At 55.9% G+C, this 27,207-nt stretch overlaps 1 protein-coding gene across 10 annotated transcripts in view; it reads right to left on the reverse strand.

The window, feature by feature from the left end:
• The window catches only part of ABLIM2 (actin binding LIM protein family member 2), a 134,009-nt gene that overhangs the window by 80,024 nt on the left and 26,778 nt on the right, over positions 1 to 27,207 (reverse strand). For 4 of the 10 annotated variants that reach the window (XM_032855669.1, XM_032855650.1, XM_032855630.1 and 1 more), the window contains exons 1-4: positions 22,585 to 22,768; positions 17,691 to 17,834; positions 10,432 to 10,615; positions 3,445 to 3,560 (exon numbers count right to left, since the gene is read on the reverse strand). In XM_032855669.1, the coding sequence (XP_032711560.1) occupies positions 3,445 to 3,560; positions 10,432 to 10,615; positions 17,691 to 17,834; positions 22,585 to 22,705 (565 nt within the window). In that variant the 5' untranslated portion in view covers positions 22,706 to 22,768. Of the gene's footprint in view, positions 1 to 3,444; positions 3,561 to 10,431; positions 10,616 to 17,690; positions 17,835 to 22,584; positions 22,769 to 27,207 lie in introns of those variants that run through there. The other 6 variants (XM_032855622.1, XM_032855660.1, XM_032855640.1 and 3 more) reach the window with 2 other exon arrangements.

Raw genomic sequence — 27,207 nt, forward strand, 5'->3', positions numbered from 1 at the left:
GGACACCAGCCTCAGCCCCTCACTCATCCCGGCAACCTCAGGAAGAGCCTCAGAACCGCAAGCCCTGACCTCCGAGATAGAGCAACGTGCTCGAAGGACCGTTGTCACGGAAACAGCAATCCTCACTTTCCAAACACAACTGGAGCTCAGTATGGCTTTGCAGGGCTTTGCAAATGACAGCACAGGATCTGGTGATGAGTCATCAGCAGAGGGGATGTCCTCGAGGGAGTGTGTCCCCACTGCTGAGGGCAGAGGTTGCCGGGAAGGCCGCCCACTCACCCACACACCATAGACTAGCTCATCACGGCAACGGCAATGAGCCCCAGCTGTGAACTGAGAGGGTCAGGCCCACTGTCGCTCCTGCCCTCCAGGTCAAACCAGGTCGGAAAGCAGGAAGGGCTCCGAGTTGAATCCGAGCTTGACTTCAGAAGGCATGGAGCCCACTGACGTCTAAAACGTGCAAATGCTGACATGTTATGAGCACGACCTGTCATTTCTCTGAAAGCCCCAAACAGGGGAAAAGTGGGAGCAGCTGCTGGGAGAGAGAAAGCGCGTTCAAGTGCACCCCACGCACAGGGGCTCAGAGCTAAACCGGTGACACCCACCCCTGACTGCTGCTCAAGGGCGTGAGGTGCGTGGCTGGAAGGCGGCCAGGAGTGGGTGTTGGCTGCTGGGGGCTGCAGCACTCCACAAGGCAGGTGCACCCCAATAGCAGTCATGGTACCCCACAAGGCATATAGCTCACAGCCTCGCTGCCCTGTCTCCCAGGCAGGAGTGGGCCAGCCAGGGGATTGGGAAGCCTCTCTCAGGGAAGAAGACGCAGAAGCTCCAAGGGCCACAGACCAGATGGTCTCAGAGGGAAGGGCTGTGGACCCTCGGCCTCGCCCCACTTCTTCCTGACTCTGGAGGGGCCTCCAGGGGCCCCAGCTCCAGTATGACCCCAGCTCTGGGTGTGAATCCATCAATGCCCTGGTTGGGCTGAGCCCCAGCCGGTGAAGCACGGACCCAGCGTGGGTGCAGAACGGGGGGCCAAGCCCAAGAACAGGCCCCAGGGCCCCTTGGCTCAGACAAAGCTGCTCCCCACTCTGGGCCCCCAATGCCTCACCGCCTGCCCACCCTGCCCCAGACCCCTGCCCACACATACTTCTGATCCCGTGCCCAGTCCCAAGGCCCAGAGAGGGGACACAGCTTGCCCGGGGCAAGCAGGGGTGAGTGGGAGGGTTTGCCTGGGGCAGCCAGGCCCACAGCTGTCCCTGACATTACGGTGCCAGGCCCTTGGGAGGGCTGCCCTGTGGCAGTGAGACCAGCAACCTGTTCAGAGCTGGAGCCCGGAGGAAGAGGAGCAACAAGCCCTCCTGGGGAGGAGACCCTCCTCCAGTGCGGGAGGCGGCCCAGGGCAGCCGCTCTTGTGCAAGCCTCAGAAGGAGGGGTGTGCTTCTCCAGGGATGGAATGGCGTGGGCGTCCAATGCCAAGTGCTTATCCTGTTTCTAAGCAACAGACTCAGGGCCAGAGAGCAGAAGAGGGACTCCGAGGGATGCTCAGAGCCCAGAACTTCAGATGGACTCCTACCGTTATAGCTGCCCCGGGGAAAGGCAGCTTTCACCCTTTCACCCCACTGCGGGGGGCCACAGCACCTCCCCCAGCCCTGCAACCTGCAGGCAAACCACACTGCTCAGGCTCCTCCCGGCACCCCTCACTCAACAGCCCTCTATGGCTCCTCGCTGCCTCTGGGACATGCTTGGGACTCTTGGCCTGGGTCTGCCCTCTGGTTTCCATCTCTCCTGTTTCCTTCTGTTCCCTATCCCCATGCAGCAGCCCCCCTTGTCCACTCAGAGGGTCTGAGGGTGGCCCACGGCACCTCCCATTTTCTTCCTGTTCTGTAGAGCCTTCTCTTCAGCGCCCACCTACCTGAACCCTTGTGTCAAGCTTCAGAAACAAGGCCACCTCCTTCGAAAGTATCTGTCACAGCAAGGTAAGCTCCCAGGCTTCAGAGTCTGAAGGCCTTGGCTCAAGCCTCAGGGGCACCATTCCCTAGCTGGGTGCCTGGCACTCACCCGCCTCCCCACCAGACTCCGGGCACTTCTGCGTCTGTAGAAGGAGAGGAGGCTTCCTGCATGGCACAGCTGCTCTGGGCACAAAAGGAAGCAGGAACTCGGAAGATTTTGCAAACGTCCACGCAGGAACCAAGAGCTGGTGATGAATGTTTAACACTTTCTAGGCACAAAGGAGGTGCTAAGCTGAAGAGTGTCACTGAACTGGAAGAGGGGACAGGTCACATTATTAGACCATCTGAGGGTCAGGAGAGCATTTGTTCTCTGGAAAGGTAAATTTGATATTTTAAAATAAATTTACATTTGGAAAGGGCAGAGCCTTTTAAAACTCTCACCAAATTCTCATTGAGTCCGGGTTTGGGCATATTTCCCTTTTTACTCTGGCTGCCAGGGAGCTCTGGACAAACTGAACTAATCTTGCCCCCTTTTTCAATTTTGCTTATTCGAGTTTTTTTATTACTATTTCAGATTTCATTCTAACAGTATCAATTGTGAAGCAAATTCTCAGAAGTTCAGGCAATCCTGTCCTCCACAAGAAAGTTTTGAATGGAGGAGTCTGCGAGCAAGCCCCACATCCACAGCCTCACCAGCCGGAACTGCTGTTTGCTGGCCTCTCCAGGGGATGAAGGCTTTGCCTCCTTTCACTACTACCAGACCCCTCGGTCAGCCCTGAGCTTCTGGAAGCCTGCAGGGGCAATCTCCTTTGTTGAGAGGCACTCGAGCCCAGCACTGGGGTGCCACTGTGACTACGGCATACAGGGCGGGCGCTGAAACTCCCTTCCTGTCCGGGGAGCATGGCAGCAGCAGGCCTTGGAGCACTGAGCCCCTTTTCCTTCCCCACATCCCCCATCTGGCCCAGAAGAGCCGTGGAAGCCATGGAAGGCGGCTCCTGCCTGCCCCACGTTGTTCTCGCACTGCCCTGCACCCTCAAGGACACTCCAGCCCACATTTGTTCCGTGACAGTCTGCTACTGCTTCCAACAAGCATCTTTTGAATACCCATGGCATACAAACCTGGGCCTTGCTCCTGGGGCATGGAGCAGTAAACCCAGAAACTCTCGACCTCAGGCGCCCAGAGTTCAGTGTTCTCCCAATGACTCCCCCAAAGTGTTTCTGAAGGGTCTAGAATTACCTGTGGAGCTGAACGTGTGTGTGTGTGTGTGTGTGTGTGTGTGTGTGTGTGTGTGTGTGCAGGGGAGAACCAGAGGAAGCCAGGAGGCTTCCTGGAGGAGGCAGGCTGGAGGGCACAGACTCCCAGAGAATTCTGTCCCTGGTTCCCTCCCTGTGTCTGTCTGTCAACAGTCACCGTTCACTCCCACTGCTTCTGCTTCGGGTCCAGGTGGTCAGGTCCCTCCCACTTTCCCTTCACCCCAGCCCCTCTGCACCCACTTACTCCAGAGGCCCTGGGACAGGTGCGCACTGCTGCCTGCTGTCTTGGGCAGGGAGCACTTCTGACACATGCATTCCTTCCCGTTGAAGGTCACTCGATCCCCCGGCGGAAAGGGCAACCTGAAACAAGAGAGCACGTGACCAGCCAGGATTGCCTCCTGCTCTTCTCCTGGGTGGGGGCGGGGGGGCAAGACTCCCCCCCATATAGCACCACCTGCCCGGGGCCTCAAGGAGACAGCACCTCAGGCTGAGGACACAGGACCTCCCCATCTAGGCACCCCTGCATTCCTGCCGTGTGAGCCCTGGCTCATACCCAATGCCCTAGCTTTGGTTGGTCCTCTTCTGCACAAACAGGCAGGATGGCGGAGCCCTGGGTAAGGAAGAGCGAGGGCCAGCCTGGTGCTTGGCACATGGCAACGGACCAGGCAGCCTCAACCACCCCCTCCTCCATTCACCCCTGCCTCCTCTGACCACCCAGGATGCTTTGTTCATATCAGTTCAGCAACAATGGCACCTGCCAGCATTTATTGAGCACCTACTGTGTGCCAGGTGCCACGAATTACAGTAGCTACCCCACATGCGTGCCTCATGTAATAACTCCAGGACATTTGTCCAAGCTGAAATTTCCTTCATTTTTTTCTCTGCAGGTGAGAAAACTGAAGTTCAGGGAGGGTAGTTAACTTTTCCAAGGACAGACAACTGATGCATGTCAGAACCAGAGTCAAACCTAGACCTGTTCAGGCTCCAAAGCCCCCTGATTTATGTACCCACTTGGACCTCGAAGAAGTCAGTGCCTTGTACAAGCAGGCCTTGTAGACACAAAGGTATCACATATTCTCTCCCTTCTCTATTTAAGCTCAGCATTTTGCTTATCATGAATGTTTTTGCATTAATTTTTAATTTTTTAAAATATCATGTACCTTGATTGCTGATATTTTTGGGCATCACTGAAATCCCGCATCCAGACTGAGTCCCAGCCCTGGTGCAGGCTGGGTAGAGGCAGCAGAGAGCCACCTTGCGTCCCTGCACCAAGAACGTCCCCTCTGGTGCCTGAGAGGTGGCTGCTCTCCAGCAAGGGAGGGACAGGCCACCTGTAGGCAGGGCTGGAAGATCTATTTCGGTGTCCTGCCCGTGTCCATCCTGGCCACCTGCTGCCACTGAGCTCCTGGCTGCCCCGGGGCCACTTTCCTTCCCCAGCAGAGCCTGGCCAGAGAAGAGCTCTGGGGCAGTAGCCTGCAAGATTCTCTGCACCAGGACATGCCCTTTGCTCGGGTTAAACCTTCGGGTCTGCCCTCTGCCTTCTCGGGGCTGGACAATTCCGTGGAGCATCTGGGTGCTCAGTACGTACTTGCTAATGGGTGAATGAGTGAGTGAGTGAGTGAATGACTAAAGGACTCTAGGGGGCCTGACTCAGAGCCCCCTCTTACCTGGCCTTCCCATGCAGCCTGCCCAGTCACACCAGCCCCAGGCCAGTCCCAAGCCGGCAGCGTCCCTCCCCGCAACAGAGCCTGCCCTAGCCCTTGCCTTGCATGGCTGGTGTTCATCCAGCAGGTGTGTTCTGGGGCCCCAGGGGCCAGTTCCTGGTCTTGTGGACCCAGGACACGTACAGGATGAGCTGATCCCCCTCCCCAGGCTTGGGAGACGATCCCGAGGACCTGGCTCCTCAGGGCCCAGAGCCTTTGCAGCTGTTGTCACCTGCCGTCAACATTGTGCCCTGCTGCTCTCTCCTAGAGTGCTGCTGCTGGCTGGGTAGTGCCGGGTGTTGGGTGTTGGGCTAGACTGAGCATGTGCTCTGATAGGGTCTCTGGCTGTGTAACCAAGAGTAAGTTCCTTACCCTGTCTGAGTCCTGTTTCTCACCTGTAAAGTGGGACTTAAAATAACTATCTCATGGGGTTGTTATTCAATCCTCCCTTCCCTCCCTTCATCCATCTATCCATCCATCCATCCATCCATCCATCCATCCATCCTTCCATATCCATCTATCCATCTGTCCATTTCCCTTCCATCCATCCATCCATCCATTGGACAAACTGCATTGAAAGCTCTAGCATACTACCTGGGACCAGATGGGGCTGAATAAATGATAGCTATTATTTTATTAGTTCAACTTTATTGAAATACACTTTGACAAATGCACCCATTCATGTTATCAACACCACGGTCATGATATGGGACATTCTGTCCATTGCAAAAAGTCCCTGTGACTCTATAGTCATCCCCACCACCACCCGTGGCCCCAGGCAACCATGAAGGGCATTCTGCTGCTGTGGATTGGAAATGTCTTTCCCAGAATTGCAGCTGCAGGCACATGGAATCACACAGTACATAGGCTTCAATGTCTGGTTCAGCGCCCTGCCCCTGACATTCACTCCCGTGGCTGTGTACATCCGTAGCTTGTCCCTTGTCATTGTGGAGTGGTGCTCCACTGGCCAGATGAGGGACAACATGATTCCATTCATTGCTGAAAGGCATCTGGGTTCTTTCCAGTTTGGGGCTGTTACAAATAAAACTGATAAGAACATTTGGTGACAAGTCTGTCCGTGGACATGTGCTTCCACTTCTCTTGGGTACATACCTAGGAGTGGAATCACTGGGTCACAGGCTAACTCTCTGTTTATAACAAACTGCCAAACTGATTTCCAGACAGGTTGTACCACTTTGCAGTCACCCTGGCAATAGATGAGCATTCCTTCAGCTTCATATCTTCGTCAACGCCTACCTTTTTAGCTTTAGCCATTCTGGTGGCTAGATGATGGTGTTCCACCATTTTAATCTACTCTGTTGCATGTGCTTATGGTTATTTGCATTGATTCTTCTGTGGAGTGTCTGTTAAACTCTTCTGCCCATTTTTAATAAGGTTTCTGTTTATCTTCTTATTGATGACTTACAGAAATTCTTTATATATTTTGGATGCAGTCCCTCATCAGACATATTTTATCTACCAGTTGATGGCTTGCTTCTGTACTTTACCAACATCTTTTGACATCATTTTTCTTCTTCTAACTCTACTGTCACTTAGGTGTGCTGGCAACAAGTTCTCTTAGCTTTTATGTGTCTACAGAAGTCTTTATTTTGCCTTCATCTTTTTTTACAGGGCAGACACATTTATTCATGTTATTTTAATCACATACATCTTGGAGATACTTCAGTATCAGTTCCAGACCACTTCAATAAAGCAAATATTGCAATAAAGCAAGTCAATTGTATCTTCTGATTTCCCAGTGCAGAGAAAAGTGATGTTTACACTGTAGTCTATTAAAGGTGAAATAGCAATAAGTCTAAAAACAAAAGTACAGACCTTAATAAAAAGTACTTTATTGTGAAAAAATACACTAGCCATCATCTGAACTTTCAGCAAGTCATAATCACTGATCACAGACCAGCATGAAAAATATAATCATACAAAAGTTTGGCATTTTGTGAGAGTTACCAAGAGGTGACACAGTGACATGAAGTGAGCAAATACTGTCAGAAAATGGCACTGACACACTTGCTCAATGCAAGGTGGCCATGAACCTTCAGCTGGTAAAAAATGCAGTATCTGCAAAGTTCAATGTGCCTGTACATAACGTTCATACCATTCAGTGTGTGTGATTCAACAGTTTCTAGTGTATTCAGACTCACACATGTGTCCCCATGATCAGTTTGAGGACTTTTTCATCACCCTAACAAAGCAACCCCATACTCTTTAGTGGTCTTGACTTCATTTATTGAAAGTCTTTCTTTTTTCCCCTTCCTTCCTTAATTCCTTTCTCTCTCTCTCTCTCTCTCTTTCTTTCTTTTCCATGGTATGGAAATTGTGTGATTTTTTTTTCCTTATAACTCTTTAAAGATGCTATTCCATTGTCTCCTGGGGTTGCATAGTTTAGATAAAAAGTCTGCAGTCATTCTTTCATTCCACTGTATATCATGTGGGTCTTTTCTCTTCCGTGTTAGATTTCTTCTTATTATTTTTCAAAAATTTGGTTATGATGGACTTAGTATGTTTCTGTCATGTTTTTCTGCTTGGGGTTTATCAAGATTCCTGGATCCATGCATGGGCTTATAGTTTTCAAGATTGGAAAATTTTCAACCATTATCTCTTCAATTATTTGATCTTCCCCCACCTCCAGGGTTTCCCCCTCTCAGCCCAGACAGACAGAAAGATTCTTTATACACAGATCCCTGAATCTTTCTTCATGTATTCCAGTCTTTTCCGTCTCTTTGCTTTAGTCTGTATAGTTTCTGTTCTTATGTCTTCAGGTTCACCAAGCCTTTCCTCCTCAATACCTAATCTATTGCTAATTCCTTTGAAGGGATCTGTCATCTCAGAAATTGCCTTTTTCATTTTCAGAATTTCCACTTGGCTTCTTTTTATTCCTTCCATATGACTTCTCTTACATTCACATTCTCCTTTAAATACCTAAGCATATTTTCAATACTGTTTCAAAGCCACCATCTGCTGGTTTCACATCCTTCTCATTTCTGGATCCCACAGCTATTGGGTTTTTTCTTCTGGTTTTTGGGTCTCAATGCCCAGCTTCTATGGCTAGTAAGACCTGAGTGGATGTTGGGTGCTGCCAATGCTATGTTGCTCAGGGCTGGATTTCCCGTCTTCCTATGAAGAGTGGTGGAAGGCAGTTAGCCTGTTTGCAGATCAGTGCAAACCTTTGGAGGTTTATTCTGTCCTTCATTTCAGTAGGTGCTTGTAGCCTTTGCTCTTGGGCTATTTTACTCCCACTAATAATGCACAACTTAGCATCCCCACTGCATACCTGGGTCACATCTTGAATGTCTCCCAGCCCTGGGAACCATTCAACTTACAGCAATCTGGCCATTCTTTGTCCACCTTGTGAAATGTCCTCTATGCCTACATGGCTTTGTGTTCAGTGATGTCTCAAAGGTGCCCCTACGTTGTTTTCTACACTTGCTCTGTGTGGCTCCCTCCCCCTGGCACACAGTCCCTGCTGCTCTTATCACTGCCTCCTGACCCAGCCTCCTCTCCTGGTAGTGCCACTCCAGGAACTGTCACCAGGCAAGAAGCTGGGTGGTTGCAGGGTCCATTGTCTTTGTGGTCCTGCTCTTTGTCCCACACAGACTGTGCCCCAATGCCCCCAAACAATTAATTCATGTAGAGTATTGCAATTGTGTACAGAGGGTGTAAGTCTGGCCCAGTTACTCCAGTGTGACAGAGCTCTCTGTTGTTATTTTAAAAATGGAAGATTATCCAGAGGTGATCTTTCAAACTTATTCTGATTATGTCCCCTTGTCTCTAAGCTGTGTGCACAGCAATCAAACATTGGATTGTCCTTGTGGGAACTCTGAGACCCACACATGCTGCAACAGCACAGTGACTCTCATTAGAGATATTCCCTGTCATTGTTCCCTCCCTTCTGCATCCCTCTGATGAAAACATACACTTCTACCCAGCACACAAGCCCTAACCACAAACAACAGCTTTGGCAACAACACTCAAAAAGTCCCCCTTGAAACTGGGTGTGGTGAGACCGAGAAAACAGAGCAGAAGATAAACTCGGGGTTCTTTTTACTCTTTGCATCTTTGACATAGAACTTCTTCCTGGGAGCAGTGTGTCTAGGGCAGGGAGTGGGGTGCAGGAGGTTTGCTCACATGGGAAAGCTGCTTCTGGGCTCTCTCCTAAGTCCCCAGAGGTGCAGGGTGGAGCAGGGAGCTGGCTGAGGCCCTGCTGGGAGGGTCAGGCTCTTTCTAACTGCAGCAACCCTCCACCTCCTCCCTGCTTTGGGCCTTTCTCATGGATTCTAGGGGGCAGTAGGGAGGAGAGACAAAGAGAGGGGAGGTAGGGACCCCAGGGCAGAGGTCGTGGCAGGACCCCAAGTAGGCACACTTTAAGACCTGCATAGGGGTGGTGGCTGGGAAGATTCTAAAAAGAGAGGGACCCTTCCCCAAATCTGGAAGATACCCATGCTTAGGGGCCATGCACCCAGTGGGTGGGTGAGGGTCCACCCACAGATCAAGGACATGGGAGCAGCTGAGGGGTGGTGGTGGGTGGGCAAGGATCGGATGAAGTGTGGACCCCACAGGCACCAATGTGAGAGAAGAAACACATGGAGGATGCTGGGAGGAGAGGAGCTCAGCAAGGGGGCCAAGGAGACTGGGGAGGGAGCTCCTTCACCGAAGCCCAAGGAGGCCCCACATTGGCAGCCTCCGAACCTGCCTCTGTGCCACCACCACCACCACACCCAGGAAGGAGGGCCTGGTCCTTCCCTTCTGGCAAAGGGTGGAGGCCTGCATGTTCTGGGGTTGGACAAAGGTATGTCTTGGTGTATAGCCATCCTGTGTCCACCTGCCACCCCGGGGTTGTGCCCTGCCTCCCCTCCCAGCTGTGGCCCAGCAGGAGGGAGGAGGGATGGAAGGAGGGAAGGAGAAAAGGAAGGAGGAAGATGGAGTGAGGAGGGAGGAGGCAGGAGGATGGGGGGAGGAGGGGGAGGAGAAGGGAGAGAGGAGGCAGAAGAACAGAGGGAGGAGAAGGGAGAGAGGAGAATGGAGAAAGGGGGGAAGGAGGGAAAATGGAGGGTGAGAAGGAGAGAGGAGGCAGGAGGACAGAGGGAGGAGAAGGGAGGGAGGGAGGGAAGGAGGGAAAATGGTGGGAGAGAAGGAGAGAGGAGGCAGGAGGACAGAGGGAGGGAAGGAGAGAGGAGGCAGGAGGACAGAGGGAGGGAAGGAGGAGGAGGGAGGAGGGAAAGGGGATGAGAATGGAGGGAGGGAGGAGGATGGAGAGAGGAGAGAAGGAGGGAGGAGGACAGAGGGAGGAGGGAGGAGGGAGAGGGGAACAGGAGGGAAGGAAGGAGGGAGGAGGGTGAGGGAAGGTGGTTGGAGGGAGGGAGGAGGACAAAGAACGGAGGGAGGAGAGAGGAGGGAAGGGGAGAGGAGGGAGGAGGACAGAGGGAGGAGGGAAGGAGGGAGGTGGATGGAGGAGGCAGGAGGGAGAGGGGAGGAGGAGTGGCGCCAGCAGCCCAGCAGTCCCGACTCACCGGCACGTGGCGCACACGAAGCAGTCGGGGTGGTAGGTCTTGCCCAGGGCTGACACCACCTCGCCCTCGATGAACTGGTCGCAGCTGAAGCAGCGGGTCCCGTATAGACGCTGGTAGTCCCGCGTGCAGATGTATTCTCCCTGCCGCACGAAGAAGCCACCCTCGGCCAGGTCACAGCCGCATGCTGGGGGTAGACACAGCGTTGGCGAGCTGCTGACTGTCCACCAGGTCCCGCCACACACAGCTCCCCCTTGATACAGGCCCCAGGGCAAATCTGGGGTGACTCATCGAACCCCTGGGGGGCCGGGTTCCAGGAACAGACCATGGCTCTGGCCTCCCAGCCTGGTGCTGAGTGGACTTTCTTGGGGAAGCTTCCAGGAAAGTAGCACCGATCTGGGACAAGAAGGAGGCTATGCAAAGGGGCCAGTGCCTGCGAGCCCAGCAGGGGTGGTGTGTGGATGCCCGTGAGCCCCTCTATGACTTCAGTGGGGCTGTTCCCAGCAGGAAATACAACGAAGCAGGAAGGTGCTCTGTTCTGGATGGGGAGATCCCAATCCCGTGTGGTGGAGGACAAGTGCATCCCAGGGTTGCCCCCAGGTGGCAGAGAAATCCTGTTAACCCCTCCCCGACTCTGGCCTATTTCCGTGTCCCAATGTCTGTCTCCCACAGTGCAGACAAGGCCATACCTCCCACAGGAGGGAGGGAGACAGTGAACACTGGAGCACGAATCCTTTCTGGGCACTTCTCCAGGTGGGGAATGGGGCGACTTTCTCTGGACAGCCTGCCAGTCTGAGTGTGGGACACCCATGCATCCACCCCCCACACACACACCCTCCAGCCCAGGGGCACGTGGGAGACACACATGGTTTCAGAGGGAGCCGCCTCTACCCACCCTGCACCCCGGCCCTGCCAGCCGGGTCAGTCCGGGGTCCTTGTGGGTCCTAGCTGCCAGGCAGCATCCTAAAAACCACGTCTTTCCTTCCTTCCTGTCTCCCTTCCTTCTTCCTTCACCATGTTTTTGAATCAACACTGAAATGCTTCATTGACACATCAGCTGATTGCAAAGGATGCTATTTCTGGTGAATTCTAAGGATCGGCATCTTGACATTTAACTCCTGTCATCCTTTTGGGCACACTGAGTGAAGGGTAGATGCCAAAGAAAGACCACCAACACCTCCTTGCAAAACCCGCAGCCGACTCTCGGTAAAAGCAGAAACTTCACCTTGTCACATTTCTACCCGGAGACCCACGTCCGCTCAACTTCCCTAAAGCACGGTGCATGGACATAAGGCCCCCGACGCTCATAGCAGCAGTGGCCACAGTCGCCAAACCCAGATGGCCATCGACAGAGGAACAGAGGAAGAAGATGTGGTGTATATATAAAATGGAATATTACGCAGCCATCGAGAGGATGAAATCTTGCCATTTGCAACGACATGGATGCAAGTAGAGGGTATTAAGCGAAATGAAATAAGTCAATCGGAGAAAAGACAATTGTCATAGGACCTCACTCATAGGTGGAACTTAAGAAACAAAACAGGATCGTAGGGGAAGAGAGGGATAAATAGAACAAGACAAAATCAGAGAGGAAGACAAACCCTAGGAGACTCTTAATCATTAGGAAACAAACTGAGGGCTGCTGGAGGGGAAGGGGGGGGGGTGGGCAGTAAGGAGGTCACTTGGCGTAATGAGCACTGGGTGTGATATTAGACTGATGAATCGCTGACTCCTTCTCCTGAAAATAATAATAATAAAAAAAAACTAATAAGAAGAGTGGAAGTGCCACATTGTGCTCTCTACAACAAAATATTCCAGAGTCAACGTGGACACTGGTTTATTAGGAATTTCTTGTGGTCACAAGGCTCTAAACATTTAATAAGTTATCTGGATTGGGTTATTTTTTTCTCCAAAGATTAGCAGAAAGCTATCAAAATAACACAGACATTATACATGTTGGCAGATCAGTTGAGACACAAAGGAAAGCCTTCATGCATCAGCACAAAGGGCGGGAGGGACGGAGGGGAGCTCCCAGTGTCCGGTCAAGGGAGCCCGGACCAGGCAACCGTTCCCTGGCTTAGGGCCGGGAGGCCGGGAGGTGAGGGCAGCCCGGCAGCCTCAGCCCTGAGCCTTCTCAGGCAGGGCAGGTTTCAGAAGCGCAGCTGTGGAAGGTTGGCGTCTGGAGACGGAAGCTCCAGGGAGTCGGGGTCCCCCAGGGCGCGGTCTGCTCGGCCTGATCAGCAGGGGACCCCCTCAGCTCATGCCTCACTACTCCCTGCCCGCCACCTGTCCTTTCACCTGCCACCTGGGGGCCCAGGCGTCCCTGCAGAGACAGGTGCACCCTCAGCTTGGCGCATCCCCCACACTAGGGGAGGCAGTGGGCCTCTCCGGGGTCCCCTTGTCCCCTTGCCAGGGCCACGGGGTGGCACATGCTTCTCCCTGTTCCGGACACCGGAGCGGTGCTCGGAGGAGATGTTAGCTCTGCAGACAACCGAGAGCCCAGAGGCTGGAGCGGCCTGGCTCTGGATCCCGGAGTCACCTGTGAACTTGGCTGTGCGCCCCGGGCAAGCTCCTGAGCCTCTCTGGGCTTCTGCAGCTTCCTTTGGAACCCAGCCCACTTCCAAAGTAAAAATAGCTGCACAGAAAAGCATCCTCTGAACCCCAAGTTACACAGTGCCCCATCAAGGCTGTGGATGCACCCACGTCGCTCATCCCTGGAGGCCGAGGCCGTGGCCAGACCCGAACTCCCCACACCCAGCAGGAGAGTGTAAACCTTTGGTGTCGTCTTGTATCACGGTGCACGCCCAGCAGGGGTACCCCGACTCGGGAAGAACAGCCCACCGGGGCCCTGCTAGGCATCTTTTTCTGTGAAAAGATAGCCATGGAGCACCAGGAGGGCCCAAGGGTACCCAGACTTTGGCGTCTGGCTGTCTTCCTGATCTTTGCAAGCATATGCTGGCGTACCCAGGATGAAAATGTGCCCAGGCACGTAGTGCCCTGCTGAGACCCCGTGAGTCAGCATTGCAGACCCTGGGAGAGTCAATGCAGCCGCTTTCCTGGCTCGCCTGTCCCTGCTGGTCAGCCCCGCTCCTGGCCGGCCTGCAGCTGCCCCAAGCTCGTCAGGTCATAATCAAAACCCCAACCTCTGCCCGCTCAAAATCGAAACTCCAGATTCATTAGGAATCTAAAAAATTCTCATCAGGGCAGTCATGACATTCTATCTTCCCTGTTGAATTAGCCAACACTGATACAGGGGCGCAGAGCAGCTGTGGGTGACCCCGAGTGTCGGTCCCCCCCACTTCCCTGTGGTCATTTACGAGAAATGCTCAGGAGCGCAGGCAGCGGTGGGGAGACACTTTCTGGAACACTGTTTGGCACTGACTCTAAAGAACACGGAAACCACTCCTACCCTCTGACCATCAACCTCCTTTTGGGGAATTTAGCCCCAGGAAATGGCCAGGAACCCCCAAAGAGTTGTCGTTGCTGCATTACATACCCTGGTACACCCACACTGGGTGTGAGCAACTTGACGTTGAAGCCCTTACAGGATGGCATCGTGGGCACAGAAATAGGGCTATGACATGACGTACAGGTAAAGAGACTCACAGAGGAGAGGACGGGGGAGGCTGCACACTGAACCTGACAGGGATCCCCTTGGGTGGCCCTGGAGGGATGTGACCCACTATCCCCTACACCTCTCTGTGCTGCGGGATAGAAGAGGGAACAGCTGGAGGTGACCCCACGGCCTGATCAGAATGAGCCAACCCCGGGGCTCATGGCCACGGCCAGCCAGGGCTTGCCCGATCCCTGCCCCCCGGGACCCTCCATCTGTACCAACAGTCCCCTGTCGCCAGTCTCATCCTGCTGAGTGGTCCATGGATCCTTGAGCACCTGCGCGGGTCTGACTGTGTGGAAGGAACGTGCCCTGGGCAGGCGGACGGTGCCCATGTACCTGAAGCTTTCCTTCGGTTCTGGAAGCCCTTGGCTGGTTTCTCATAAATATTCCGGGAAGGCCCCGAAAGGAGAAAATGCAGGCACTTTTGCACCATGTTTGGCACATTTCTATTCTGTTTTGCAGCATGAGAATAGAGCTGATTGGATTTCCACTCCCAGCCAGAATCACACGTCCTCGCAGGGTGGACACGATGGGCTCTGGCCCCCAGGCCCTTCCCTGCACGCCCACTGCATGTCCACACGGCACCCCCAAAGCAATCTCTGGAAACAAAGGTGGACCAGAGCCCTCCTCTGTCCGTCGTCCCCGGGTGTCAGAGCCAGGGGTCTCACAAGAACCCCCCTCCCCATTGCTCATTCTGCTCCGGCCTGTCCCCGAGTCCCCCAGGATGCTCCCTCTGTCTGCAAGGCTCTTCCCAAATATCCCTCAAGTCTTCACTCAGTTCACCTCCTCCGTGAGGCCCACCCTGATTACCCAGTTGAAAATAGCGGCCTCCCACAGCCACCCCCACACCCAGGAGATGGCTCTCATTCCCATGCCTGCCTTTCCTGAGCCCCTCTTCCATGTTCCCTGTGGGCACCTAAACAAAGTGTATCTATCCTATCCAGTGTTTTATGGTCTGTCACCCGCACTAGGGCACGATCTCCACAAGGACAAACAGAGCCGTTTTGCTCATGAATGCCTCTCACGCACCCAGAACATGGCGTGCATGCAGTAGGTGCCCAAGAGATCATTGTTGCATGAACCCCAAGGTTAGGAAACGTGTCTGAGACCCACATGAGCAGCGGTGACAGGGGTGAGATTTGTACCCAGACCTCCAGGCATCAAAGCCCAAGGCTGGAGCATCCATGAAGGAGAGTATAATTATACAACCATTTCATGGATTTTCCCAGGTAACCTGGGCCCACCCATTAAGTGTCAAGGTGGCAAGAACCCCATTACACTGGGGCCTCTGGTGAGAAGCTGTGCTAAACATGTTTACCTGGCAACATGCCCACCTGGGGACAGACGGGACTGGTCTCAGGGAGTCACTGCCCTCCTTTTTGGTCCTCTGTGCTGATGTGGGTTGGCCCGGGACCCAGTTCTAACCAGTGAATCCTATTTGAAGACTTTGGGGGACCTTGGGGAAAAGGTTCTCCCTGGTCAAAGGGAGAATCATGTGAGGAGAGAGCCCTTTGCCTCCCCCCCTCTCCAACCTCTTCTCCTGTTGGATGCTACCCTGGGAGGATGTGATGCTTGGAGCTACAGCAGCCACTCTGAGACCATGAGGAGAGGCACTGCTGCCATGCACAGGATGGGGGAGAGGGAGGGGATGGTGAGGGTGGGGAAGCAGAAAAAGAACCTGGTCTTTAAGGACCTTGTTGAGCTATTACATTCACCAACTCTCAGGGGTTAAAGGGGCCACTTCCAGACTTCAGGTTAAGACAATCAATATCCATGTTGCTTAAGGCACTTTGAGTTGGGTATTCATTTTGATTCCTCCAAAAGTAGCCTCAGTGATTCCTAGGCTTTGCGTTTTCATGAAAACCTTGATAAAAGACCAGTCTGAGACTGTGGGATTGTCATGCTTCAACAAACACGGCTTTTCCCAGCTAGCAGGTAATCTAGAAACGTCATTTCTCAGCCAGTGAATCGGGGACAGCTCTAATCCCCATGGCCATGGGCACAGCTGGCAGGCATGGGGTGAGGCTGTACAACTGGCCTTGGAATGGGGCCCGCATGCCCACAGGTCCTGCCACCAAAGCCACTACCGCAGGAACCACGGGGTGGGGCAACCGTTGTCCCGGGGCCAGTCCCAGGAGCGGCAGGTCCCGCCCACCACCTACCACGAGGGAGGGAGCACAGCTATTCCCGCAGCTGCTCAGGAGCTAAAGGTTGGAGGACAAAGTGATCTGGCCCAGATGACGCTGCGGGAGGTGGGGAGGGCTCCTGGGGCAGTCCCCACCTCCCCTCAAACCTTGTGGGTCAAACCAGGACTCGATTCTGGAGTCTCATGCCTTCTCTTGCATTCCTAAGGTCTGTGCTTACAGACAATCCTTTTAAACACGGTGGCTGCTTCCCCTGTGCCTTTTGAAATAACCTTTTAAAAAGAGCATTTTAATGGATTTTGCTTTCCAGACACAGCAAATTTGTCTTTTGGAGAGTACAGAAAATTAAACCAGACAAATCCCATAATAGTCTGGGAAGCTCTGATGAAAAGGGAGAGATGCTTCAGGAGGGGAGAGGGCACTGACCATGGCAGAGGGTGGAGCACTGAACATGAACATGGGGGGGTGTCAATGACCAGGGGGGGAGGGAGGGCACTGGCCATGGTGGGGGGATGGGGCACTGACCACAGTGGGGGTGGGACACTGACCACAACGGGGGTAGGGCACTGGTGATGGGGGGGTGGGGCACTGATCAGGGTAGTGGGGCACAGAGCACAGTGTGGGGGGCAGCCTCAAGGGCAAAGGCATTGTTCACAGGACACTAAGTGATTGCTAGTCTCACACCCTCACCTGGGGCTGCTCCATCCTTTCCCAGAAAACAGACACCTCCAGGTGTGCCCCTCTGAAGGGCAGGGGCAGGGTCGCCCTCAGACTGAGGGTCTCAGGGCACCCCCATCCTCCGCCAGAGATAGTGCCACCCCAGAGGTCCCTGGCTGGGGGGCACCGGGGACATTCAGTTCTCCCCTGAGTCAGTGGCCCCCACAGACCCCCATGTCTCCCCTGGCACTCTGCCCCTCTCCAATGGCAGGGGTCTTCAGGGCCATTTCTGGGGTGTCCCCCCCTCACAGCAGAAGAGCCCGGCCAGTGGTTCTCAAGTGTTCTTTCCAAACAATAGGACTCAATACACAGTCTTTGCAGAGGGCCTGAAGCCATGGTATGGCGATGGGGCAGAGCTCCTCTGGGGCGGGGGGGCTCACCTGCGGCCTCGCACCCCCACACCCAGGAGATGGCTCCACAGAAGTCTCCAAGGGAGTCAGCTGGGGCCACACCCAGGCCTGGCATCCAGCCGGGGACAGCCTCCCCCATCTCCAGGCCCCAGCTGCCCCCTCAGCTAGCTGTTGCACATCGCTCCTAGGGCCGCTGGCACAGGGAGGAGGAGGCTGGGCCCCTAGTGTCGCCCCTCCCCCCAACAGCACTCTGTGGTCACACCCATCTGCCCCTGCCACCTGGACTGGCCTGGAACCCTCCGATCACCGAAGTCCTCCTTATCCAAGTTAGATCCCAAACACCACCTCCTCTGCGAAGCTCTCTCTGGAAGCTTCCAGATCTTTCCCTGCCCCCGCCCCCAGCAAGGAAAAAGAGCAGAGGCCCAAGAAGCTCACCTTTGCACACAAAGCACTCGATGTGGAAATACTTGTTCTGCACCCGCAGCACCTCCCCCTTGCACACATTCCCGCAGGTGTTACACAGGATCGAGGTGCTTGGCGGCTTCTCCAGGGGGCTGTGAGCGGCCTGCGGCTCCGACACTGCACGGAAGGAACAAGGAACCACGTTAACAGTGGGGCACACGCCAGGCACAGGGGAGCAAAGCAGCAGGAGCGTGAGGCCGTGGAGGGGGGCACCCCCCAGTTCAAGCCCCATAGGGGGTCGGGAACAGATGCGTCTTCTTTCCCAGGGGACCAAAGGGAACTGGATAATGTGAGAGGCTGTCTGGTCAACCCCCAGTGGGGGGGGGGGTGCTCCCCTGTATGGCAGCCCCCCTGATGGGCCATCTGCCCCTGTCTAGGTTGGCACACATGCAGTGGCGGGGAGGTCACACCCCCTCCCAATGGGCAGCCTAGTCTCTTGCCGCCTTGACCTGGTAGGACTCCGGCTGGCAGGGCCTCAGAAGCAAAGCCCCCACCGTGAGCTTGGCAGCCCTCCTGCAGCCAAGAGACCCGGCGCCCTCTCTTCTGCGAGTAAATAACCACAGTCCTCCTTTGAGCTTGCTTCAGATTCCCTCTGCGTCCTGGGGCCATTGACTGCAATTTTGCTGCTGTCCTCCTCAAAGCCAGCCATGGCCTGGGATGCTTATGGAAGCACTGGAGACCCACTGAGGGCCAGATCAGGGTGGACGGTTAAAGGGCCCGGCTGTAGGGCTCTTGGGGTCTGGAGGGGTGTCCACATGCTCCTCAGCCACATCCTCCAAAAGTACCCTGTGACCCACGGCGGGTCTGCCCCCTTGAGAAGCTCCAGCCGGGCAGTGGAGATGCACCACATGGCAGAGCTGGGGCGAGGGGAGGCCCAGGGGCTGGGGGCCAGCAGAGTTGTTTGAAGTACAAGGAGAAGCTGGCTGGATGCTGGACTTGGAGGTCAGCACGGAGGTTTGCCGGGTAAAGAGCATGGCCCATGCAGGAACCTAAGCAGGCTGGATCCTTGGACCAACCCAAGAAAGTCAAATCTGGTGCTCCCCTCACCAGCCACATGGGATGACCCTTCCAGCCTATCCAGGTCCCCAGCCCCCATCAGGCTCCCCTGAGAGCCCTCTTTCCTCCTCTGGGAACTCACCCCCCACCCCACTGCCTGTCTCTGGGTCTCCGCCAAGTGCGGGTGGCCAACCCCCAGCTCCAGCCAGCACTGAGTAGACCGCTTGGCTTTTCTCGTGGGTGGGTGTCTTTACTCATTTCCCCATCTTCTAATACCACCCACATTTTATTCTGGGGGCCCTGCATGAGGCCGAGCCAAGGACAGGCTGCAGGTGTGTATCAGGGTTGGCAGGTGGCAGGAAGGAGTGAGGGCACCCGAGGCAGGAGGTCTGCAGGTGCAGGTGAGCTGTGCACCTGGCTGCGTGGAAACCCCAGGTGGGCTGGCCAAGGAAGCACCTGCCATGCTTCGTTGGAAGGTTATTTGCACATGCGTACCCATTTACACAACAGTCTAATGCTAGCTTTGCGCAAGCAGCAGACCTCAAGTTCTCCTCATCCCTGTCCGAGGAGGACACTTGTCTACCTGATTTCCCACCTGTCCCCCACGCCCAGCACCCCACATCCCAGCAGCCCCCAATCTGCCAGAGCTGGCTCCTCTCGGCTGTGGTCCCTGCCCGGGGTGCAGAGTTTGAGAGCAGGCGGCACAAAAGGGAGGGGCTGGGTCACGCTGGGGACAGCGAGCTGTCCAAGGAGGAGGCTGTGAACACCCCAAGGGCAGCAGAGTGCCTGCTGTCTGGGGACAAGAAGGTGCAAGAAAAGAGGTGAGCAGCATGAAAAGTAATTCGGCATCTCCCTGGGCTCTCCAGACCCAGAGTCAATGCCTGTCTCTGGTTTCCAGAAGAGTCACACTGGAGGGTGCAAAGCTGGGGAGGGGGGGGCCTTCGTCTGCCCTCCTATGGCCCCAGTGACATTCTCCACTCTAGCTTAAATGCCAACCATAGGCTTGCCCATTGCTTCTTTTTTCTGTAGAAAAGGTGCAGAAATGGCCTTATCTATTACTTAACAAAATTGGTGGAAGGTGGCATTTCCTTGGGCTTGAATTTACGACTCCCCGGGGGAATGAGCCACTGGAATCCAGGTTTAAAACCTGTGAACTGCCTGAGGCCTGCCAGGCTCCAAGTCACCCCATCCACCTCCTAGGCTCCGTGGAGATTGTGGGGGGTGGGTCGTGGGGGTGGGACACGGATCCTCCACACTGTTATCTTCTCATCTGTCCGGCAGACAGAGAACAATAGCCTATCATCTGTCCACGAGCAGACAAACAAGTTTTTATACTACTAGAATCTGGCTCAAGTCCAATACGAGCCGAAGGTCACCCAGCCACCCTGGGGGTCACTCTGAACCCTGGGGGAGCACTGGCTGCAGGGGCAGATGGCCCAGGTGCAGCCCAGCTTCCCCTGCTGCGTGCTGTCACCTGGAATGTCCAGCCTTCCATGTGTCTGTCCATCCATGCGTCTGCCCTCCGCTCACATCACCTGCCCTGAGGAGGGGGGAGTGTTTGCCAGGAAGATGGGCTCAATACACAATAGCTATTGTCATTCACAAAGACACACAGCCTGACACCACCAGTTTCCTGGTTACTCGAGGTCGATCTGGTCTAGGTTGGGGGAGCTGCTTTAAGATAGGCTTTGCTGGGGGGATCCAACTCTTGCCCACCTGGGGCATCCTAAAAGCCTCCCAGGGTGTCTGGGAGTGAGAGCTGTGGTGCTGCCCTCTGGTGGCGGGAGGCAGACACTGCTCTGTGGGGATGGGAGGCAGGTACCACTCTGCTCCAAGGAGTCCCATCCGGGCATCCCGTACATTTGTGGCGGGAGCATCTAACCTCCCAAGGTGACTCATTCCTCGAACCTCTGCAGAGGCCCAGTTGAAAGAAATTCCCATATGTGGACTCGGATGGGGTGTGTTTCTGCGGGGAGCTGTTGTCCCTGCTGCAGAGGGAGCTGAGGCCCAGAGAGGAGGCCCAGGACCTGCAGGGGGCAACACCCAGGGTTCTCTCCAGGGGGCCCCAAGACAGGGATGGGCTGTTCTGGCCAGCCCTGGTGTCTGGTGTGTGGGTCTTACATAAAAAAAGGAGCATAATCAAGAAACCAGATATCAAGCCACAAAATGACACGGGGGACAGCCAGATGCATATTACTGAGGGAAACAAGCCAGTCTGCAGAGGCCGTGGGCTGTGTGAGTCCATTTACAGGACATTCTGGAAAAGGCAGAACCACGGAAATGGGAAAAAACAATCAGTGGTTGCCAGGGCTTGGGGGGAGGGAGGGGCGAGCAGACGGGGTGTGGGGGTGTTTAGGGTAGAGAAGCCACTGGGGTGGGACACGGTGATGTCATCCCACCCTTGTGGGAACCCACAGCAGGTTCAACCGTCACTGTGGACCGAAAAACACTCTAAGGACTAAAGTCTGGGAAAAATGTTAAAAGAACATTTTAGAATGAGAAGCGGAGGGAGAGCTACCACACACCACCAAAGGCACAGGCTCATTTGGCTAGGGTTGCAAGATGGGCTCCAACCTCTAGCTTCATGGGTCCCCTGCTGGGATAATAACCCAGCACGTAAACTCAGGTGGTAAGAACTGATCGCACGAGGCTGAGACTATTTGATCGCCACGTGATAAGGAAATCCTGGTCCTGGGGAGCCTTGCAGGGAACGGGAATTATTCCCGGGATCATCAACCTGACCAAGGGCTGGTCCCACGGTCCCCATGACGCCCTAGTGGCCCTCCAGGCTGTGACCCTGCTCTCTCCCCAGGAGACAGGAGCCGCGTGCTGCTGGGCCTGGGATGGGAGCCAGCAGGGCCGGGTGTGGGCTTGCGTCCACATCCGGGGGCAGCTGTGTGACCTTGGAGAGCTGACCAAACCCCAAGAAGCCTCAGGTTTCACATCGATGAGCTGGTGCCTGGTCTCATGAGGCATTTTGTGAGACTCCATTAAAGGAGAAAAAGCACCAGAAAAAGCACCCGGTGCAATGCCTGACAAGTGTCATCAACCACCGCTGCTGGCCTGTTTGTCCCCAGGCCCTCCAATCTCAGGGGCCCCCGTACCCCTGGGGATGGGGAGGGGAGGAGGCTATCAGGAAGGAAACCAGGAGTCCACCAGGGGCAGGGGGCGTGCCTTTGCTTACATGCCCACCTGTTAGGAGATCGTCCTAGATTTGCCTCCATGCTTTGGCTACCTCGTGATGTGGCGGGGTAGGCAACGGGGAGGGGGACAGCTGTCCTGATCCCAGCAATGCCCTTCCCTAACCTTGGGCAGATCACTTGCCCTCTGGAGCCTTTTTCCTCCTCCAGGAAACGGGGACAAGTATTCCCAAATGTGGGACCCTCACACGGATCAGACCAGACGACACGTGCGGAGCCCGTGACCCAGCTGAGCACCTGTCGTGTGTGGGGATGCAGGAGGCAGTGACAGTGATGGGGCCACAGATAGTGCCATTCGTGACCTACAGCAGGTGGGGCTCCTAACTTCGGTGTCTGCACCCAGCGCTTCACCCAGCGGTGCCCAGCACTGACACCATGAGCGGGCCCAACCCAGAGCAGAGCCAGGCCTCGCCGGCCCTTGGCTTGGGGAGCAGGGTTGGTGGCGGATCCCCACCAGCACGCCGGCTAACGTCGGCACCAGGCTCCGCTCCCTCGCCCATGTGGCTGGCAGGCGGGGCTCCTGGACACTGGGCAATGGGCTTTTTACCCTGATGAGCTGGGAACACACCTCTGGCCTCTTCACCCACCAAACCCTCCCATTCTCCTCTTCCCTCTGTCAGCTCAGCCCTGAGTGGGGCCACTTCCCACTTTGTTCTTAGAAATTCACCAACCTGACGTCGCTCTAGAAGCCACAGCCGGATGCCGCATGTCTGTTCCTGTCATCAAAACTGGAGACCCACGCCATGATGATGCCCTTGGAATGCATGCCCGGAGTGGTCTCCCTTCTCCCATGAGATCCTCCCCCGGGCAGATGCCGCTATGGCCCTGGCCTCCTCCGGCCTTGGAGCATCTGGCCTGAGCCTTCCCGGTGCCCTGAGCCCCTGGAGACCATCACGAGTCAAAGCACTTCATTGTGAAGTCAGAAGTGCAAGGCGCTCAGCCAAAGGGCGCTCAACTCCAGGAACTCAAACAACAAAGCTGTTCTTGCTGTTACTGTCTGCTGACTCCGTGGTTTACCCACCCGACACGTGCCCGAGGGGGAGTGCCTGGGGATGTAATAATTGGTGCTCGGATCCCACAGGAACCAAACAGGCCCAGCGCCGGTCCCCTACCTGCAGGAAGGGTCTGTCAACCCCCTTTGACAGGGGACGACCCTCAGACTTAGAGATGCCTCTCTCGTTCCCGCAACGCATCTCTCGCTTCCCATACCGCAAGGCACACGTCGTTCGTGACCTTCAGGGACATTTCCAACTCCAAGGGCCCAGGCCATGCTGGAGCCCAAGCCGGTGCGCCTGATGTGGCCAAACATCCCCATTCCTGCTCATCTTGTCGTCCGGGGTTTGGTCTGCAGGTCATGAACCGCAGGACTGCCCGAGGGGGCCCTGCGTGCTTGGGGTCTGACTTGCCTCCATGCCCCGTCAGCCGTGACGGCTTTGCTGTGCTCCTCACTCTGCTGAGTGCATCATGCAAACCACTGGCTGGGGCTCCAGACGGCATGGCTCTGCTCTAATATTGAATAGGCCATATGGTCCTGAGACTCCAGTACGCCCAGGGTGGGTCCTAGGCACACAGCTCCCGCCCTCCCTCAGGCCTTCATTTCTGAAGAGACAATGAGCAGAGAGCCACCGACAGAAGCCCAGCAGGGAGATGAACCTGTGTGCAATCGGAGAGGACTTCTGGGAGGAGGTGACATGAGGTGGGCAGGTGCCTTCTGGGTCTTCAGTGAGTACCCATCCCCATGCTCATCTCCACCACAGTATGACCATGCTGGGTGGCCCTTGTCCCTTGGTCTGTGGCTGACTTCCCTGGCCTGGAAGCCCCTCTAAAGTCAGGGATCAGGAGGGGACGGCTCTCACACCATGTGGCCAGAAGAGTTCTTGTGTCTGGTGCATGTCCTCCAGCGCGGGTGTTTCTTTGGGCTGGTTTTCCCAGTGTGGAGTGGAGGGCCCACCCATGCCTGAGCTCGGAGTGTCTGCCTGCCCTCAGGGCATGTTCTTTTGCAGGCTGTGTCTCAGGTCGGGAACGGGTCCCCACTCTGTCCCGCAGCCCTCTCCTGGGCTGCGTGTTGGAAAATCACACCAACTCACACAAGAGCACTCCCTTCCCTAACCTACTTATGGGCCAACTGCTAATTATAATCACGAAGCGGGAACTGTCCTCTGGATCAGCCATCCTGGCCATGGCCATGGCCGTCGGCAACCTGGGCCCAGCAAGCAAGCTCCCCCTCGGCCAGAGAGGAGACCCTCTGCCTCTTCAAGTACGTCACTCATCCAGGATGTCCATGGGCTCCTACTCCCTGCCGAGCCCGGGGCTGGCACAGGGTCCAGGCAGAGCAGAGGAGTCCCTGCCCCCTGGGGGAGAGAAAGCCTCCCTGATGGAAGCCTATTGCCCCAGACGCCTGAACTCCCAGCACCCACCCCACACCCGCTTCCACAGTTACACCATCAAACTGTAGGGACCCCACCAGAATGCCACATCCACGTGAAGCTGTCCCCCCGCCCCCCCTCCCCAGAAACGACCCGGCCCTCTTCTGCTTCCCCACAGATATGGTCTTCGGTTTCTCCTGTGGAGATGAGTGGGCTCATCCGAGCCCCTGACCTGCCCCAGGGCGAGACTGCAGTCAGCAGTCCGTGATCCGCTCCGCTCAGCCAGAGTTCTAAGCAGTGGACACAGGCTCGAGCACACGTTTGCAGACGGAACTGATTATGTGAAAATGCTTCATATTCCCAAACTGACCAACTCCTGCCTGCATCTCGCGGCTTCTCCATCAGCCCCGGACCAGGACGTCTGGGGAGGCTGACCCACCAGGGGTTCTCCGAGCCCTGCTCAGGGCCGGCCCAGGGCACAGCAGTGAACGTCTCTGGGTGGATGAGCCGCCCTCCTCTCCTGTTCACCCCCCTGCACTGAACGTATTTCTGACGTCCTCTCCTTTGAGGGGGTACAGCCTCCAGCATCCAGCCCAGCGCCTAGCACCTGGCAGGTGCTCCAGAAATGGGCCGAATCAACATGTATCACACTGAGCATGCGCCATCTCCCCCTGCACACAGCTCACCTCAGCCTCTGGCAAGGTGACCGGCACTCCTTCTAGAGATTGTGGCATGCTCATCCCTCCCCAGCAGGCTTCCGAGCAGCCCCTGGACGCAGGCGTCCACCCCCCAAGGCTCTCCTCCACTGTGGCTTTAACATGCCTCCCACTTAGCGGCGGGGACCGAAACCCCTCCCCAGGAACACAGGTGGACCCTGGAACTGCCTTGGCCAATGACGTGATGGGGGCGACACCGGGTGGCTTCCAACCTAGACCAGAATGCCATAAACTGCCTTGCCTTTAAGGACGCTTGTTCTTGGAGCCCAGCGGCCATGCAGAGAGGAAGCCCAACCATCCCAAACACGGAGCCACCACACGCAGGGGGCACAGGGATCTGTTCTCCAGAGGCTCTTGTTGTCCCCAGCTCTCAGGTCACCCCAGCCTCTAGATCTTCCCAGATGAAACCAGAGATAGCATGGATAGGACAGAAAACATCCCTGCCATGTCTTTCTGAATTTCTGACCCCAGAATCCCTTCCCCAAGTCCGGACATGGTGTCCCCCCCCCCCCACCACTTCTGCACACAACCTGCCTGAGGCTCACTGGGACCTTTCCAGAGACAGGAAAGTCACTCCCTCCACAACCTAAGTCCCAGAGGAGGTGCTGGCTGCTTGGATCCAGGAAAGGAAATGCCCAGAGTCTGGCCTGACCTTGCCTGGAGTCTTCACTAACCCCTTATGTTAGATACTCTTGTACCCATTCGGCAAGAGCTAGAAACCAAGCTCAGAGAGGCACGCTAACCAGCCCAAAGCCACACAGCCAGGAGAGGCAGAGTCAAGATTCAACCCCAGGTCTGTTCTCCTACCCTGGCTCCCAAGTCCCAGGTGTCTGAGCAGATCTCCATTTGGACCCACTGGGAAAGTGTCCCCTTGAGCCCAGCGAGCTCACCGCAAGGAGGTGGCTAGGACAATGGGGCCCCCAGGACGAGCTCTCTCAGCTGGCATGAGGGCAGGATGAGGGAGGTGGCCTTGAGCACAGGCACCATTTGCTCAGATCCCTGCCCTGCTCAAGCATGTTCTGTGGCTCCCCAAGCCACCAGAACCCAGCTCAGCCCCCAGAGGGACCCCCACGCCTCCAAGCTCAGTGCCCAGCTGGTTCCCTGACTTACCTCCCACCACTCCCTGCCCCAGACTCTTTCCCAGAGTTGCCGCTGATGGCCTCAGCTCTGGCCCTGGCTCCCAGCTTTGCCTCTGCTGGGAGTGCTGCCCCCTGTTCCCCTCCACCTGGGAAAACTGAGCTTCAGGGCCCACGTCCAGGGCCTCCTCTGGACCCACAGCATGCTCACAGGGAGCCCCGCGTGCTGGCCCCATGTCCCCCTGGGCTACCAACTGCCACCTACCAACTCATGTCACCTCTCCCAAACGGCCGGTGACCCTCTGACCTCCTCAGGTGGAGACCCCACTAGAGGCTCCTGTCTATTCCCCAGGATCCCCTAAACGTCAGCGTGGGGCTGGGGGAACAAAGGACCTGGGTCACCTCAGAGCACCTGGGTCATGCTCGCCATCCCAGCGCAATCAGCCTGCAAGGGTCCTCAGTGTGGGTGTGAGCCCTGGGTCACCCTACCTCACGTGGGGCCCCTGCTCCCCCAGGACTGATGAGGGGCAAGCTGGGGGGCTTCACAGAGCTACCAATCTTCACAGAGCTACCAATCCCCAGTAGACCTGGGGAGTCCAAGATTGGTCTCCGCCTGGGTGATAATGGCTTGGCCTCTGGATGCCAGCAGACCCAGTGCAGACCCTGGGGCCCCACGGGCTAGCTGTCGGGTCCCTGAGCCCTGAGACAGCAGTGCATTCTGACACAGACAATCTCAGCCACACCCAGGCCATCAGGGAGCTTGATGGGGAGAGGCCTAAAAGGGAAAACACACCCAGCCTACCGAGTCTCCCTTCCTCTACACGGAGTGTGCGAGCCATCAAAAGGGGAGCCCGGGAGGCCACAGAAATAGCCCCTCTGTGATGGCTGAACTGTGTCCCCCCAGAGTCACAGGTCAGCCCCCCAGTTCTAGCACTTCAGACAACAACCTGATTTGGTCCTCACATCTGTCCTTACACACAGGGGACGTTAGGACACAGACACAGACGCACGGGGGACCCTGTGAGGATTCAGGGAGAGGCCCACTGTCTGTAGGCCAAGGACAGAGCCTCCCTCACGGCCACCAAATGAACCACCCTGCAACACCTTGATCTTGGGCTCATGGCCTCCAGGAGGTG

This window comes from Lontra canadensis, unplaced genomic scaffold (assembly GCF_010015895.1).
Source record: "Lontra canadensis isolate GAN:19392208 unplaced genomic scaffold, GSC_riverotter_1.0 scaffold1, whole genome shotgun sequence".
NCBI classification, from domain to species: Eukaryota; Metazoa; Chordata; class Mammalia; order Carnivora; family Mustelidae; genus Lontra; species Lontra canadensis.